At 46.1% G+C, this 16,859-nt stretch overlaps 6 protein-coding genes across 6 annotated transcripts; 1 reads left to right on the forward strand and 5 right to left on the reverse strand.

The window, feature by feature from the left end:
- Window positions 1-688: 688 nt before the first annotated feature.
- EDB93DRAFT_1262085 (uncharacterized protein) lies at window positions 689-3,180 on the reverse strand (the record flags this gene model as incomplete). The annotated part of the gene is made up of 12 exons (XM_041454192.1): window positions 689-1,135; window positions 1,185-1,359; window positions 1,427-1,521; window positions 1,577-1,768; window positions 1,823-2,002; window positions 2,053-2,149; window positions 2,202-2,257; window positions 2,300-2,362; window positions 2,415-2,622; window positions 2,671-2,867; window positions 2,922-3,104; window positions 3,157-3,180. The coding sequence occupies 12 exons, from the start codon at window positions 3,178-3,180 to the stop codon at window positions 689-691; spliced, it is 1,917 nt and encodes a 638-aa protein (XP_041310548.1).
- A 465-nt stretch (window positions 3,181-3,645) lies between these two features.
- Window positions 3,646-4,362, reverse strand: EDB93DRAFT_1080163 (uncharacterized protein; the record flags this gene model as incomplete). Its single annotated transcript, XM_041445512.1, has 1 exon — window positions 3,646-4,362. One exon carries the CDS (start codon window positions 4,360-4,362, stop codon window positions 3,646-3,648), a length of 717 nt encoding a protein of 238 aa, XP_041310549.1.
- Window positions 4,363-6,464: 2,102 nt separating this feature from the next.
- EDB93DRAFT_1262090 (uncharacterized protein) lies at window positions 6,465-7,392 on the reverse strand (the record flags this gene model as incomplete). Its single annotated transcript, XM_041454193.1, has 4 exons — window positions 7,138-7,392; window positions 7,001-7,084; window positions 6,878-6,952; window positions 6,465-6,823 (listed from the first exon to the last, which is right to left on the reverse strand). The coding sequence occupies exons 1-4, from the start codon at window positions 7,274-7,276 to the stop codon at window positions 6,465-6,467; spliced, it is 657 nt and encodes a 218-aa protein (XP_041310550.1). The 5' UTR covers window positions 7,277-7,392.
- A 933-nt stretch (window positions 7,393-8,325) lies between these two features.
- On the forward strand, window positions 8,326-10,825 carry EDB93DRAFT_1221984 (cytochrome P450; the record flags this gene model as incomplete). Its single annotated transcript, XM_041451156.1, has 12 exons — window positions 8,326-8,721; window positions 8,771-8,814; window positions 8,870-8,951; window positions 9,008-9,078; window positions 9,133-9,147; window positions 9,197-9,507; window positions 9,558-9,616; window positions 9,668-9,707; window positions 9,761-9,771; window positions 9,824-10,000; window positions 10,052-10,345; window positions 10,394-10,825. The coding sequence occupies 12 exons, from the start codon at window positions 8,326-8,328 to the stop codon at window positions 10,544-10,546; spliced, it is 1,653 nt and encodes a 550-aa protein (XP_041310551.1). The 3' UTR covers window positions 10,547-10,825.
- A 1,585-nt stretch (window positions 10,826-12,410) lies between these two features.
- Window positions 12,411-14,322, reverse strand: EDB93DRAFT_1326422 (acid protease; the record flags this gene model as incomplete). Its single annotated transcript, XM_041455061.1, has 11 exons — window positions 12,411-12,694; window positions 12,752-12,887; window positions 12,936-13,008; window positions 13,068-13,113; window positions 13,162-13,267; window positions 13,332-13,386; window positions 13,437-13,619; window positions 13,672-13,774; window positions 13,825-13,864; window positions 13,921-13,997; window positions 14,052-14,322. The coding sequence occupies 11 exons, from the start codon at window positions 14,320-14,322 to the stop codon at window positions 12,594-12,596; spliced, it is 1,191 nt and encodes a 396-aa protein (XP_041310552.1). The 3' UTR covers window positions 12,411-12,593.
- A 697-nt stretch (window positions 14,323-15,019) lies between these two features.
- EDB93DRAFT_52143 (thioesterase-like superfamily-domain-containing protein) lies at window positions 15,020-16,825 on the reverse strand. Its single transcript, XM_041456621.1, has 5 exons — window positions 16,410-16,825; window positions 16,333-16,346; window positions 16,092-16,276; window positions 15,631-16,037; window positions 15,020-15,580 (listed from the first exon to the last, which is right to left on the reverse strand). The coding sequence occupies exons 1-5, from the start codon at window positions 16,508-16,510 to the stop codon at window positions 15,280-15,282; spliced, it is 1,008 nt and encodes a 335-aa protein (XP_041310553.1). The 5' UTR covers window positions 16,511-16,825; the 3' UTR covers window positions 15,020-15,279.
- Between the last annotated feature and the right edge of the window lie 34 nt (window positions 16,826-16,859).

Genomic DNA, 16,859 nt, shown 5'->3' on the forward strand with positions numbered 1-16,859 from the left:
GAGCAGTTTGATGAAAGGAAAGGCAACGAAAAAAAGTTGTTCGAGGTGCCTGATATAAGGGATTAGGCGATGCCTCATGTTGGTGACAAGGTAATTAGGCCCTGAATAGACTAAGTCAATCCAATGATAACAGGTAAAATCATGCGTGGTTCACTTACATGGCACAACCGAGAGTGTAATCATTACCTTATGTTGACACCAATGAACACATGGGCTTCCTCACGGCGAGTGTGAGCAGCCAGCGGCTGTGATATCCAATCCGGAAAGTGTCTCAGCATGTTTTGTGATGGTAGCCAAGAAGGTGAGCATGGCCAAGAAGGAAGGATTGAGAGTCGAACAAGCAAAAGGTGAGCATGACCAAGATGGTAGCCAAGAAGGTGAGTATGACCGAGGTGGAAGGATTGAGAGTCGAACGAGCAAAAGGTGAGCATGTTTTGTGATGGTAGCCAAGAAGGTGAGCATGACCGAGAAGGAAGGATTGAGAGTCAAACGAGCAAAAGGTGAGCATGACTGAGATGGTAGCCAAGAAGGTGAGTATGACTGAGGTGGAAGGATTGAGAGTCAAACGAGCAAAAGGTGAGTGTGATGGGTGAGCGAAAGGCGAGCATGATGGGGGATACAAGAATTGAGAGTCAAGCGAGCAGAGAGTGAGCATGATGGAGATATAAGACAAGACAATGCCAGTTCTTCATTCCACATGACCGGCAGACTTGTGCACCTTCATGCGCAAGAACATGTCAGTGTCAATTGTGTCAATAACCAGGTAATCACCCTGGATGATATGATCTTCTGCAAGTGCTGCGCCACGGATGATTGAGTGAACTGAAAAAAATTTGGATGAGATCCTCGGTCTTTGACGAATACGCCAGAACTGAAAGTGTTTATCTTTGAGAGAGCGTTGTCCAACCAGAGCATCATATGGATGAACGAGAGCAACTGGATGAGTTTGACCATCCACGACACAAGTGAAAAGCATCAGTAAACGCCCAAATATCACTCCGGCTTGAGTTTGAAGGATGACACAGTCATATCGAGGGAAGTTGTGAAATGAGGGACTACATCGAAGATAGTCTGTAGCAGTGCGCCAGTCCACAATGGACTCATAGTTGACCTTTACGAAGCGATGCTCGGTTACCTGCATTCTATGTGTTAGTCGTGAATCAGAAAATAACAAAATGACATACAGTTTCATCAGGCATGAACTTGATTCGTTTTCCGCCAGGTAGCGGTATTCCGTGAGCAGGGAGGGAATCACTCAGAAAGTTTGCAAGCTTGATGCGAAACCGATTGAATGCATTATCGCTTGCATGCTCTTGCTCCAAGGCCGCAAATGTTTGCTCGTTTTGCTGCTGCACCCAACTTAACATGAAGTGTGACGTCCAAGTCATTGTCGAGGTCTTCATCATTGTCCGCACCGCTCAAGTACGAAGGGTCCTTTTGAGACACAATGAGGTCATCATAATCCTCAATATCCAAACGAATTGAATGCGCAATGAGGAAGCAATGGTCGAGGCGAAGTACCTGTGTAAGATCAATGCAATTCTGTCCCGCTTCACGAATAAATGAGAGTACACACCTGTTCAGCAATATTTTTGAAGTTCGTCCCCCGAAGATAAATCTGTCTGATTGGGCCATGACACTTCTCATTTGGCTTGGTGTTAGTATTCTGTGTAGCACCCTTTGCTTCAATATCATCGAACAGGTGGGCATATGCATGCCGTTTCGGGTATGCCCAATTCTTTCCTGAGTCATCTTTTGCGCTATATCGCTTATAATTTGGATTGTCAGTAAAACTTGAACACAACTCAAACAAGAAACTGACCTCCAATAGTTGTGTGAACTCCGTTATGGCCAGACAGCCCGCAGCAATGGTTTCCGATGTGTGCACTTCAAGAGCAGCATACATGTCGATGTTCACGTATTCACGGATGCATCGAAGGAGCAGATAAGGGAGTGTGTGAGTGCCTCGGTCAATGACGTCATGTGCGGCAAATATGATAAGCTACAGAACCATCAGAATCAGTACAAGTGAGAGACAATGAAACACCTTACCTTAGAGATATCTTCATACTTCGAGCCGTCAGAAAATGATATGTCCATGACATGCTTAAAATTATTGATGTTGCGCCAACGAGGCATTGAGTCAAAGCTATTCCAGTTGTTAAGTCAGTAGCTGCTGTACCCGAAGTTGAAAAATGTACTGTACATCGATTTCAGACTGTATCTGCCGACCAACTGATTTGATGCGTTTCTGAAACTGAGTCCACAAATGGTCAGAAAAATTACCTTCATTATTTACATGTAAGCGGTCAAATGAGACTGCAGAATGGATGTCTGTGTGAGCAACATCTGAAAATGCATTCTAAAAGGAATCAATTAGAGTTGAGAATGAGAATACAGCGAAAGGAACTTACGTCTACGTCTCGGAGGCCTTGAGACATTAATAACTTTTCTTTGTCTTCTTGTCGACTGAAACTTCGAGCCTCTGTGATTGTCGCTTGAACAGACGCGCTTGTTCGCAGTGGGTACGATGTCAGTACATTCCCAAGCTCTTCTCTAGGAACGAGACAAACGGGACAAGGACATTTGCACTTGGTTCCGCGTATCAATGCCATAACACATCTGTAGAATAACCATTAGAAAACTATAATGACAAGGCAATACACCTACTGCTCCTCGTAGTCAGCTGATAAAATGAGAATAAGCGGGTAAAAGAGACACTTGATGTTATCCCAACACATGACCCAACAACCGGTTTTCGAGAGCAGCGCAATTGATTTGAGAAGACGCTTGAATGATTCATGCCAGATGACATTCTTGAAATTGACAAAGGACTGAGTCCCGGAATACTTTCTGTCTTCTTCGACCTACAAAAAGTCATAAGCATAGAAGCCAACAGCAAATCGAATAATTTCTCATACAATCGGAAGCCAGCCTACAAGGCGACCGCCGCCGAAACCTTCACCATTGCATATTCCCACAGGTAAATTCGCACATCGTGCAATGACGGGATATGCCTTTTGACGACCAAATGAGGAGAGCTTTGCCTTATCAGCATATATAATGAAAGCAAAGGGCTTTCCTTCATCCTTCGGCAAGGATGACTATGAAACATGCATTTACATTGTTAGAACATTCAAATTTAGTAGCACATACATACTTGACAATCCCAAAAGGCATTAGCTGTCCATGGCTCGTCAAAGAAACGTACAAAGTCTTGTCCGTCAAATTTGTACAACCGTTGAGCATCGAACACAAAATGCGGACCAAGGCGAGGGTCTTTCAACAAGTCACATGCCCAATCCCAGAGCGGCCTACAGTATAGGACCGGTCGTTTACCCACAACAAATTGAAATGCATGTCACTTTACACTGGCTTTCTTTTTGGAAAATTGTAATAGACAGTAATTCTCTAACATACATGTAAATACTGTGATTCGAAATTTAGAGCTATCGGTGACGATGCTGGTGTGTCGCAGCAAAATCATTGAAAACAACCTTATCTTTGACTTCACAAGTCCTTTACCCACCTCGTTTTAGTAATTTTTGATGTCACATCACACAGCGCGCCGTAAATTTGTAATTCAATAAGGCAATGATAAGATGATGCGACATTGATGCGAGATTAAACAAAAACACACGCTCGTCAACCTTCTTCTTCTCCATCATCATCTTCTTGCTCGCTGTCATAAACCTCTGGCTGAACTCGCTCTGGCCTCGACACAGGTTTCTCAATCTCTCCCATCTTTGGTTTGTTCCACCGTGGCCTCCGTTTCTCCAACTTCGCCAAATCTCGCTCTGCCTCCCACTCAACCTTCTGTGCCTCGAAATTTGCTCTTGTTGCTTTGTTTCGTTCTTTCCGCTCTATCTCCTCTCTCTTCCAATGTGCGAGTTCTTCAGAACGTTCTGCCCTTCTCTTGGCCCTCATCTCTTTATCTCTAGCTTCTGCCTCCATCGCATTCTCGTGTGTGATAACCTGTGCCACGAAGACATCACCAGTGAGCATATGAGGTAAGCCATCACCAATGAGCCTTGTACCCTTCTTCCTCCCTGCTTTTTCTTCTTGTGCTGCAAGCTGACCACGTACTCGATCACAGTATTGGATCTGTAGGACAGATGCTGCCTGTAAGCCAATCATTTGGCGCTTGGTTTCCTCCTCGCGTTGCTCTGACTCCCGCAAAGCAACTTGTAGCTCGTGCTCCGCCTCGGTTTTCGGAGGACAGTCTAAAATTTTTCTGTACCGTTTGTACTGCAGCGGTGATACTATCTGTGGCATGTACATAGGTACTCGAGATGTCGAGCAGACAGGACTCAAGGTAAACAGGAATGCTGCGGATGTTGTAGCCAAGCTATTGACTGTCATTCGTGCAGATTCATGCCACGGAAACTGCTCTGCATGTGACGGAGTCAAAGGTAAGGGTTGTGGAATTAATGAATCTTGGTTCGAGTCTGACTCGGTTCGTGCTGGACTAGATAACACTTCTGTTGCCCTGCGAATTAATTGGGACACGAGGCGAACTGGTGTTGTTTGGATGAGTGGCAGGTGACCACGGCATGATGTCTCCTGACTTGGTGCCATGACATCCTCCGTGACAACATTTGGGTTGAACAGGTGGACCCCTGTCTTCTCGAATGCAGCTTTGACGAGTTCTGTTGTGAGTGCACGGTTATGAGCATATCCATAGATAGCTAAAAAAATTTGCTTCGAAAGCTCTTCGCCGCGTTCCCTTTGCCACCGGGCTTTCTCCTCTGCCCAGCAAGCTTTCAGTCTGCTGAATACAACAACATCGAGACCCTGGTAGATGTGGGTGCTGTGGGATGGGTAACACAAGACGTGAATGTTATGTGTGCGTGCATATTCTAAGAAAGCACGTGTGTAGTGAGACGAGTGACCATCAACAAGGAGAAGCCGTGCAGAGCCATTGGCTTTGTCTCGAGTATGTTCGTCGAAGTGTTGGATCCAAAGTACTCCGAGCTCGCCATCAGTCCAGCCTTTGGCTGAATATCCAAGGCTAAAGGACCGTTTTAGTAGAATTATTAGGGTTAACAGCCGAGGGTGCTTACGATGCATTTGCAGGGTTTTCTTGACACCAGTTTGTGCGATAACCCTTTCCCTTGAAGATAACACATGGTGGTGCAGTCTCTCCGTCTGCACAGATGCTGACAATTACAGTTGTCAGCTCCTTGCTCCCACTTTGCTGCTCGTACACGGTATGGACACCACTCGCTCCTATCACTCGCTCCTTCCCCTCATCAGCTCCTTGGAAACCAGACTCGTCAAATGCCCAAATGCAATGAGGCTCGATTGGTTTGCCATTATCTCCTGTTGACAATGTATCATGCAGAAGACTGAAATAGGCATTTTTGGTGGCTGGATTAACAGCACGGCCACGGGCACTGTCAAGACCTCGAGCATAGTAGGTGCCCAGCCTATTTGAATGCTTCTCGATGAAACGATCTGTCCAATTTTTGCCGACACCTGTCTCGGGAAATTTGTCACCAAGTCGAGTGTGAAGAATTTCATTAACGTGCTCCTTGAGTCGTTTGTGGCTGAGTGGGAATCCTCGCCGTGCCGTCTCGACAGAATACTCTATTACTCTCTCCGTCTCCTCTGGGGTGAGCCAACCTTTCTCTGCATTGAAGTCACTAAGCCTCCTACCACCTTTTGCCAGATTCGCAAGTGTGCTGTCATTGAGTTTGATGACTCTTCCTGTCTCCACAAGATATTCCTTTTCGACTTCACGGCAAACTGTTCGTCGTCCTTTTTTGTCCTCTGTGGGTTCCTTTGCAAGCTCAGCCTGGTAAATAGCCACTGCCCGAGCCATGATCATGTCATTTTCTTCTCGTAGAATCTGCCTTTTTTTTTGTATGAGATTTTGCTCGTCCTACCATGGTTTTTAGTGACACAAATTACAATATATTGCTTTACGAGTTTAGAGTTGGGAAGCGTGACAGCTACGTGTGACACACTCGCTAAGATAAGACCTTCAAAAACTACCTGTGTTCAATATATCCACTCTGTAGAAGGAACAAAGGAGACTTGCACAAATCTGTTGCAGGTGAAAATGATGTTTGAAGTATATACTTTGTATCATACCAGCCACTTTTTCTTTAAAAAATTTATTGATCTACTATTGCTCTGAATAGAATTCACTGAGGAAGAAAAAAACAACTAATTTGTGTCGTGCACAACATCGCAGACATTGCACATCCATCATATACTATAGCAATATCCATTGAGGCCTCATCTTTAATTACTTTCTATATGTCGATACAAAAAAATGAAGAAATCAAAAGTTTTACCTGAGGTGGGTAAACGAATGGGGGTGGGTAAACGACCGGTCCTATACTGTATACCAGACATCAAAGTTGTGCTCCTGGTCCCTATGTGGGACCGAAATCACTTCCTTTTTGAACTGTACTTGGAAAACTGATTGTCAATGAGGTATAGTAATAAGTCAGTACTCAGAAGAGGCTCACTTTTGCATGGCGTGAAGATGCAGCATCCCACAGCTTACAGATGCCGTCATAGTCGGTGACTGAGAATCTTTCAAGCGCAGCACGACGGATGAGACCGATGAGTTCGTTTGTCTGCAGTTTCGTGAGGTTGGCTTTCAGAATCAGTTCAGCAAAGTCGAAGTCAATACGCGAGGAAAACAGTTCCCAGGGAGTGGTATTTTCAGGTGCGAGTGAGGGAGCAGCAGTGTTGCAGCGAAAATCGGCAAAGTGATCAGTCTTTGTAGGGATGCCACTACGTGGATGATACTCTGTCCTGATATCATCCTGCTGTATTGCAGGTGGAAGGACATGATCATTTGATAGACCTATATAATGTTATGATGACCGACCGGTTTATTGACAGTAAAGAATTGACATACCTCCAAGTTCATCGAGATGTGCATACTCCAAGTCGTCAAATGTAGGTTCACAAGCAGCAGGAGCCGCATGAAAGCCTACAAATTGTTAAATAAAACACGAATCTATGAAAAAATGAATCAGACCTTGGGACGCGCCTGGTCGTTGTGATTGATGCAGGATTGGACGAGATTGAGCCAGGTTCAACAGCTCAGTGTGTGCTTGAGCAGCTGTCAAGAGGAATTATACTCAGTGTTTTTGGAACAAAATATAGAAAACTCACCTGCTCGAGCATTCTGTCTCTCAAGATCTTCCTGCATCCGTGTAGCATCCCTCCTGCAGGCTTTTTGATGGGCAGCAAGTCCGCGACTTTTGAATTTCTGGCGGCATGTTTCACAGATCGAGGTCCGTTTGGGTGGCATGAAGGTGTATAAAACTCAAAAGTAAGTGTGAATACAAGAATATGAAGGGAATATGGACATCAACGTTATCGATGGAGATGTGCTGGAGTCGCATTCCAATGCATTCAAACGGCGCGCACAATCGTGGGAATAACATGTCAACATCAACAAGATAATTGTCACAATTATCAGTTATTCTTATCGATTAGAACACCACATGATATCGTAGAAGTGACATCTCAATGACAATTGCAATGTCACATCATTGCAATGCTTCTAGGAAATTTCCGACAGAGTTCTCACAAGCCTCAATAAAAATTAAATAACGAGGTACACGATTGACGCTGTCACATATATCGAGTCACATGTACAGATCAGTGAAAATGTAACGCAATCAACACAACCAAAGCTCGCGCCACTTGCAAGTTTTGCCAGTCGGCTGGGTGTGTAAGTAGCCCAAAAAGTTTCGGTATATCGTCGGAGAAATTTCATGTGGTCGTGTTTGGTTTGTGGCTGGATGCCGTGGGCTCTCTTACACACCTGCCGATGGGTAGGAGTCTGGTGCCGTACTAGCTATAACTAGGCTAGTCATTGCAGCTGCAATTTAGGATGACTTGAACTTTAAGCTTGGGCTCCCACTCAAGATTCATCATTCTATTCACTTGCAGGCTGACTGGCCTGCCCACTCGTGTCCATGGAGTCCGAGCTTGACACTCGACAGAAAATTTTTCTAGGTACGGGCAGCATCATGTGACCGTTGGCAGTGCGCGCAGAACGTATATAACAAGTGGTTTTCACAGTACGTGGACCCGGAAACAAATGCGTAGAGTACTTCTGTAACGCCTAAGTCAGTTTGACTTTGCGGAGCGTGTCCGAGACTTGCGTGCAACTCATGATCAGTCCTCGGCACTTTTAATTCAGATGACGAAAACCTACTTCCGCAGTCGTGCAACAATCCGGCACAGTAGTCATCTGTGCCTTTCAACTTCGTAGCCTAAGCAGCTGCCATCAGCCACAGATACGGGTATAAATGATCCCCCCATGGATCCCACTTTGAATCAAACATAACAATGAACATCTCTACCATCCCTGTACCCTCTCCATCAAGTCTCTGGACAACCATCCGTTCGGTTGGCCCATTCAATGTCGCTTGTTCATTTACTGCATTATGGGCTTTTGTCAAAGTCCTAAGGGCACTTCGCTGGCGATTGAAGACGACTCAGTTGCCAGGTCCGCCTAGTACCAGCCTCATATACGGTGTTTCATACGACCTCGCCTCATCTCATGATAGTGCTGCAATGTATGAATGTTGGGCGACAGAATATGGGGTGGCCTATATGATTCCGAGTGTCCTCGGGCAAACTAGAGTCGTGCTGTGTGACCCAAGAGCTATAGCACATTTCTATGCCCGAGAGACATGGACATACGTGCAGACGCCCCTTTCACTGGCGGTTCTGGAGTCATCAGTATGTTAAAGTCATCATATCACCTCGTCTGTTTCATATCTCTTGTCAGGTCGGCAAAGGGCTACTATGGTCTCAGGGCGAAACCCACAGGAGGTGCCTTTCAGCTCCTGTCCTTGCGCAAGCAACTAATCAACTCCCTGCGAATTAGGCAGCGGAAGGCCCTCACGCCAGCATTCAGCAATGCAGCGATTCGAAAGCTCACATCGGTATTCTATGACTCAGCATACAAGGTAAGGATTTTGCGATGTGAGAAATGTAGCCTATCTCTGAACTTGATACCTTACAGGCCAAAGCTGGATGGGATACTGCCATAGAATCGAGCAAAGATGGCGACGCTATCATTGAGGTCCAGAACTGGTGCGTAACTTTTTTGACTTGTCAAGTGGCGTTCCTAATCGACATGACTCAAAGGATGAATTATATATCGTACGCAAAAATATTTTGCCATTGGCACCTCAAAATGACACAACGTAAGTCTGGACACAGTTGGTATTGCTGGGTTCTCCCACGATTTTGGCGCGCTCGATGGAAAGCGTGCCAGCGTAACTGAAGTGTTTGATACTTTCGGAAGCAACCAACAGGTTTCAGCAGTGAACCGAGTTTTTATCCTGCTCGCATCATCATTTCCTATCATTACCAAGATTCCCACTAAGCGGACGAATATGATCAAGAAACTTAGCGTGACCATGGAACAAATATCCAACGAGTTATTGATTCGCAGCCGCCGGGAGAAGGATGTAAATACGAGCGAGGGAGACCAGGGAAACTCCATCATCGGGTTGTTGAGTACGCTCTTGGGAGATATATTGTAGTCTCTTTATTGACGCAGCGATCAGTCAAATCCGAAGCTCAAGATGCCGAGCTTCATATGTCGGAGGAGGAAGTAATGGCTCAGGTCCGTGGAGACAATGTATCACAGTCATGATTACGGACTCACAATCTGCAGATGAAGGTCTTGCTTCTTGCGGGTTATGAGACGACATCCAGTGAGTCAACTCTTTGTCCGCTGCTATCATACTGGCTGACTTTTCATCGACAGTCAGTCTTACGGTAATCCCACTGTCCGATGACGCTCTGTGCACACTATTAATATGATTATCAGTGGGCGCTGATCGAGCTATCGCGACACCCCGATGTCCAAACCAGGCTTAGAGGGGAACTGATTGCGTTTGGCGCTGATCCAACATATGATCAATTAAAAGTCAACCTCCCATATTTGGATGCGGTCGTTCATGAAATTTTACGACTCCATCCTCCAGTGCCGGAATTCACTCGTCTTGTGAGTGGGCATCTCTACATATGAACAGACACAATAACTTTAGGTCCACAGGCAGCGGCAGATGACGTTATTCCTTTAAGCGAACCCGTGCGCACAGTGTCCGGGAACATGACGGACAGTATATCTATAGCGAAAGGTACATTGATCACAATATCAGTTGCGGCGATCAATCGCTCTTCAGCTATCTGGGGACCTCAGGCAAAGGAATTCAAGCCTGAACGTTGGCTGACTGAAGACGGCATCAGTGGGAAGGCCAAGGAAGTCCAAGGCCATAGGCATCTGCTGACATTCGTCGATGGCCCGAGGACGTGTCTTGGAAAAGATTTTGCGATAATGGAATTCAAGGTGAGTGAGGCGAATCACTCATTTTGAATGTTATTCAGTGCGATACAGACGGTTTTATCGGTTCTGGTGAAGAACTTCGTGTTTGAGATGCGGGATGGACTGGATACTCCAGTCGAAATTGTGAGGGGACTTTTACCCCGTCCACGAGTTGTTGGAGAGGATGGTACTGGAGTACCTTTGAGAGTTCGTCGGTATGAATGATTGGCTGTGCTGCACCAGATTTCCTCCAACTTATTCGAGACTAAACCCCTTGGATTGTATTCAGATCAGAAGGGGTATCGTGATAATATCGTAATATGGACGATATATAGCTATGTATACGCTATCCTTGCTATCCTTTTTGCTGCCGAGTGGAGCGTTTCCAGAACATTGACGCCTACGATGTTCAAGCGATAAACAGTGTACAAGAAAGTTGATAAATTTATTATGGCATCAACATTCTGGTTGATTTGTTCGTCTGTATGGAGCTTTGCTTCTGGCATCGACTGGTACTAGTTGCGGTATGCATGGGTGAGGTTGATTGAGCACGACGGGCCAGCCGCTCTTGTGACATGGTCTCGTTTTCTGGCAGGCGGAGTCGAGAAGAAAAGTTACAGAATTCAAGCGATAAGCCAACGACAAGTGAGGGAGATAAGTGCTGGATGATGTCGATGGAAGAGACGGCTGGGAAGACCAATACTACAACTAGTAGAAGCGGCTGCTGGATCAAAAATTCATGTCAAATGTCCAGGGACGCGTGCCTCCTGCTTATAGGCTACGGTTGAAAAATCCTGGCGACTTTTAGACCTGAAAGGATTTATTAGCTGTTATTTAAAAACTTTTCAACTAATGGTGGTGTGAATGACATCATGTCGAGCATTTTTTGTACCTGAGCAGATAGTAGTCCACTTTTCAAGTTCCTCTCCAACATTATAGATAGTCTGTCGAAAAACTGAAGTATTACTTCAAGTAACGGTGTACATATAGTAGGGAAGTTACTGTCCTCGAGCATTTTCTCTTTCACTTCAAGTTATGCAGTAGTATGACTGGCAGTGGAGTCCTCGTGACCATCTAAGAAATGTGTTGTGCGGTCTGAAGTTGTTGCATGCACAGTAGAGGGACTGTGTGTTCCACGTCCTTGTACCACCAAACATAAGTGTCGGGTTATCGTGCATCTTCAAATCCTTGAGCTGCTGTTGGCGTACAAAGACGTGGTGTGATAATGCGGGTTCAGACGCAATTAATTCCTCCCACTCGCTGGAATCAATTGCAAGGTCAAACGACTCACGCGAGAGATACCGACGTTGATTACGCGGTTGAGGGGGAGCATTTATTTGACTGTCGGAACCAAACCATGTACAATGAGACGCAATCATATTGCGTGTGGACATGGTAACCTACTGCCGTTTCGCAGCATCTGATTATTGATATATTGTATGCGTCGACGGATTCCGTGCATGATGATGACAGTTGGCAGTCGTTGTAATAATACTCTGCAAGTTATGATGATGACTTACAAAAGTAGCCCGCTATAATCATAGCATAAAATTCTAGCATGTTTGGTATCTTCCAACAACTTGAAACAAAAGTTGGAATTTTGCAACTCTGGTCTATCATTATGAAGATAGCTGTCAAGCAAGTCAAGCACATCGCGAAATTTGGCAGGGGTGAGAGATTTAGGTGCAAGGAATGATATAGCTAGGCGTCAAAGTTAAGGTTGGCGGTGGTACTACGGGGGGGTTCGCTAGAGCAAACATAGAGCGCCCAGAAGTTCATTAATCAAAGTTCCCACACGCCCCCACAATTTTCATGACAGTGATTAATTAATTAATACTTTAAAATCGCATTACCAATTGTGTATGTAGGAAATCCGAATCACGTACAATGTTAGGGCTTGAGAAAATGTTGTAGAGCTCAAGTGCTCTGAATTAGGGTGAAGGGTGTTTTGGAAGTATATAAATTGACTCAACAAAACGAATCACTGCAGTGGCCCTCACCAGTATTCGATAATGATGTTGTATGCGACGAGCCATAATCACCGTATATTTTAACCTCTGAGATCTGGCGTTACATCTGACTGTCGTCATGCTAATGACAAGGGTGTGATTTTCTCTAGTACAGTCAATAGGCACAGCGAATACTAGGACATGCCTGAAACTATTTAAAAAGTAGACTTTAACAGATTGGGTATGCAACGTAAAGTGTGTGGTCCTCAAAACAAAAGAATTATGCGACAGAAAACGGTATGGGGACTTGGTGGGAATCATCATCAGTTGGTATCAGCATTAGTGTATTCTGTAGTTGCGAGACCGAGCTGCTTGTTCCCGGTATCGAAAGCAGTGTAAAACCGTTGAATCCAGCCAAATCCGTCTGAAATGCGCATGGCGTTGTAAGAACAACATCCCAGTAAGATATTATGGGACGTACTTATGAAGTCCAGCCCGCTCCCCACAGAGGAACCAAGGTCAGACACAATCAGATAGATTTGTCCCTCATTTCCTCCGAGGGTGCTGTTCAGGTTACGTGGCCAGATTTGAGCATTAGGCGTGAAGTCGTACGTGACCTATTCCAATAATCAATCGGAGATTCATCGTATGATAGCAAGACTTACACCGCCTATCTTGAAGTACAAGCTTTTAAGATTAGCGTATTGTTGCTGCGTGATGGTTAGCAGACCTGTGGTCCTGGTCCACATAATCCACATAAGATGACAGAAATCACAGGCTCATCAAGCTGGACTCACGGGTCTGCGACGGCACCAGTTGCCTTCTGATAGGCCTGGAAGGCCTCTGCACATTTCGGTGAGTGACAAATATCAAAGTCAGACATGTGCATACCAGTGGCAAGGAGAAGAAGGGTGGTGCCAGTGTCCACAATGCCGGCAGTCGTATTCAAGATTGTTTGGCTGGTGCCGTACGATACCGACTGGTTGATACCCCAATACTAAGATGAATGATCGTCAGGATTGATTAGTAAGCAATACGATTTCGGTAAGGCTGTGATTTACCGCTGAGGCCGGGGAGGTGGTGGTAAGCGGAATGGTATTGAGTGTGCCAGTGTACCTGACATAACGTCAGACAAGGTCAGAACCAAAGGAAATATGCCTTCTAACTTGGTGCTATCAGTCCCACCGAATGTGAGTTCTCCATTGGCTACATCAGACGTGGAGGACGGCTCATAGGAGATACCGAGTAAATTGGAAGAGATTGTCCCCTGAGCGTATAAGTTGTCAGTGACCGTAGGCACATCCGGCGTGTTAGACACGGTGCCCTGTGTAAGGTCTACGGGACCAACACTGCGGAAACTCATCAGCACTACGAGTCATTACTTCTCAGACCAAATGTTACCCCAATATGCCATCGACGCCCTCGAACCCTTGCGCGGATGAAGCCACGCCAATGCCTTGGTTCTGGATAACTAAGCTTGACCCTAAGGTCACGGTGTCGGTGTCTGAGCCACATTTAGTTGGTGCGATCATAGCCGAAAGAAGCCGTCCTTACATTCCTTTCCGGACATAGTTCCAGAACCATAGCTGACGTTCTAAGTTCCAGACCAGTCTATTAACAGCATCATACCACTAAGAGCAGCTAGCTTACTACGGTGTTACCAGTGTCGTGACTGGAGCTTGTAGGTTTGTATGGTAGGTTTGCACCAACCCAAGTATTCGAACTACCTGAAATATTGTTAATGAGTGCCAATGTATTCACGTCACTAGTGTTCCACTAACCAGTGTCGATCAACAATGTATAATCGGTCGCTGGGGTTCCAACACCGACTTGCATGGTGTAAGTGACACCTGAATCGGTGACATCGATGCTGGAGTCTGTGCTGGTGCTGCTGGCGCCTTTGGCTTTGGCAGCCACGAAGGCATGGTGGGACTTGCCAGCCAGGAACTTCTGTGCACGGGCGCGGTCGCGCTCAAGAAGCTCCTTGGCACCACCTTTGGCTGCACGCAGACGAGTCACAAAGGGGATTCCACGAATAACAACGTGTGACATGGTTTGAGTAATTGAGATAACAAAGTTGGGGGGATGAGGTGAAGACAACTGCGTTGAGTGATACCGTTTATATAAGTCGTGTTAGAGACAGGTGCTAAGGCTCCAGGGCATCACTAGTAGCCGGGGGATAGGTATATGGATGCTATAAAGCACTGGCAGGGGAAAGAAGGACCCTTTCAGGAGGAGAGCCTCCCAAAAATAACCTTGATTGACGTGTCGCCACAGTATACATCGTGGCCTCACAATGAGACAAGAACAATCATGATCAGAATGAGTGCAGGCACGAGTATGGGGCACTGCAGCTCCGAGCAAAGACCGGAGAGAAGTTTAAGATCCGAGGAGTGTGAACCTATTGATAATTTATCGAAGCCACAATCGCTCCACGTCACGGCACCATGCCACCAACCTGTCATGAAAGAGCCACCACAAGTATACATGTTCACTCGCAAGCAAACATCAATACCCCTGGCAGAATAACGGTAAAGCTAGTATGGCCAAGCAGGGTCGGTGAGCCGGAGCTTGGCGTAGCCGTGTCTCTGATAGCAAAGCTTCCATCCGATCTGTGGAAAACAGCGAGATAGCGCAGCTTCCATATGTCCGGTCTGAACAAGACAGAGAAGGTTAACAATAGGTGCCAATCCGGGCTGGTACGCCGATCCCTCGTTTGGTTAATCCTGAGAGCGGTTCTCACGGTCAGCCGTCTCAGTGGGAAGAATTACGCTCTAGGCTGTCCTCAGAGACAAATATGGAGTCTTGAATATGGCTAATCCAGGCATTGGGATCCGAGTGACAATATTGCAACGTTATTGCAACATCCTACAAAGTGCCTCCGCACTCACGCGTGCAGCCGGCGATAGCTGCATTCCGGCCATTCGGGTATCGGTAGGAACCCTAAATCCAGTTCAAATATGTCTTGATTCTCGAAACTACTAGATGCCAGTATCACCGGTTAGTAGTCTACAGCTTGGTCTTCACTTTGTTCCTGCTACCTTGACGATGGTTGAGGTCCATAGGCACAGTGACAGCCATTTGATCAACAACTGCAATGCAGTACTGCTTGTCCCTCCAACCGGTTTCTAGTTTACCCTGGCCAATTGCAGAGGGGGCAGTCCAGACTTCCACGTGGGCATTATGTCTTCCATGGGGATCCGTCAAAAAACGTGATTCGCTGTATAATCCGACCGTCCGAGAGGCATGATCCTGAGATGAGGGAATACGGGCCTTGAATTCGACTGTCATGGTCACGGTTGGGAACCAACTACAGAAGGGAGTCAATGTTACGCGACTTGAACACAGGACCGAACGAACCAGTCTGATGTTCCGTGACTAGCTGGCTCTGAGTCAGGTAGGAGGGAAGGGAGATTGAGGAACATGTCTCCAAAAAATGGCATAGACGATGGCTTTATTTCATCTTCTGTTCTGTTTAGCTCACACCATGCACCCCACTCGGCGCCTCCTCCACCTATTATTTCGGTATGAGCTCGGGTCTGGCTACGCATGGCATTGCACGCTAAGATGGTGTGGTCTATGGACCAACTCAGAAGGGAGTGGAACCTCCAGACATGCCTCATTCTATCTCGGACGGCCGCAGAAGGATGATTGTGTAGGGGTAGACGTCGGGCATATGGAGATGGCGCTGCCAAACTGCGAGAAGTTCCGTCGGATACAGGAGTAAGATCACCAAAAATAAGGTGGGATGTCAGTCTGATGAGTCCCTGCTCACACGGTCAACTACACAGCAAATTGCGGAGAGTGGGCGTGTCACTCACCGCCTGAGTGAGATCCGCTGAAAGGTTTGTAAAATTCTTCCCTATCTTCTGGACACTGACGCGCACTTCCGCAGGCCCAACATTAGTCGCACGAAGAAAATGGGCGGTTACGTGGATGGGATCTTTATGTACTGTCTCCGATTGAAATCGAGTGCAAGCCTCTATGATCTGCCCCAATGTATAACCTGGCGCGATGTCTTATTACCATAAAACAATCTTCAGAATATAGCAACATCCATACCTCCTTGAGGAATTCTGGATAGTGATCGTGGCTCGCCTTCGCAATGAGCACACAACTAGATATAATCGCAAACTCACGACCCAATGACCCAACTATCATTTAGCTCCGTCGCGTACGTCGCAGATTCAGCGCATCGCGAGGTTTCTGAAACATATAAAGCTCGCGCTAGTGGAATCATACAGTTTCGACGATTGAAAGGTAATAGTGATCAGGTAGTAGTAGTCCTCCAAAGCCAGGCCGAATGCTTAGTAGCGAAGACAAACGGTGACCAAACAGTACATAATTTCCGAATGCCTTTCACGAGCAGCATGATCTTATTCAACTGGAAAACTTATGTACTAACATATGGGTATCATCGACTCGTCAAACTTCACCTTGTGGTATCTGCTATCATTTTCAGACAGACGCCCATGAAGTACTCGACAAAAAGCCTTTACATATAGTAGAAAGCTGGATTGGAATCAAACTGATTGCGTACATATTTGGTGGGGCAACCGCTCTGTTACTCCTAGTGACCATGAACACGA

This window comes from Suillus bovinus (genome assembly GCF_016758785.1).
Source record: "Suillus bovinus strain UH-Sbo-P2 chromosome Unknown EDB93scaffold_10, whole genome shotgun sequence".
NCBI classification, from domain to species: Eukaryota; Fungi; Basidiomycota; class Agaricomycetes; order Boletales; family Suillaceae; genus Suillus; species Suillus bovinus.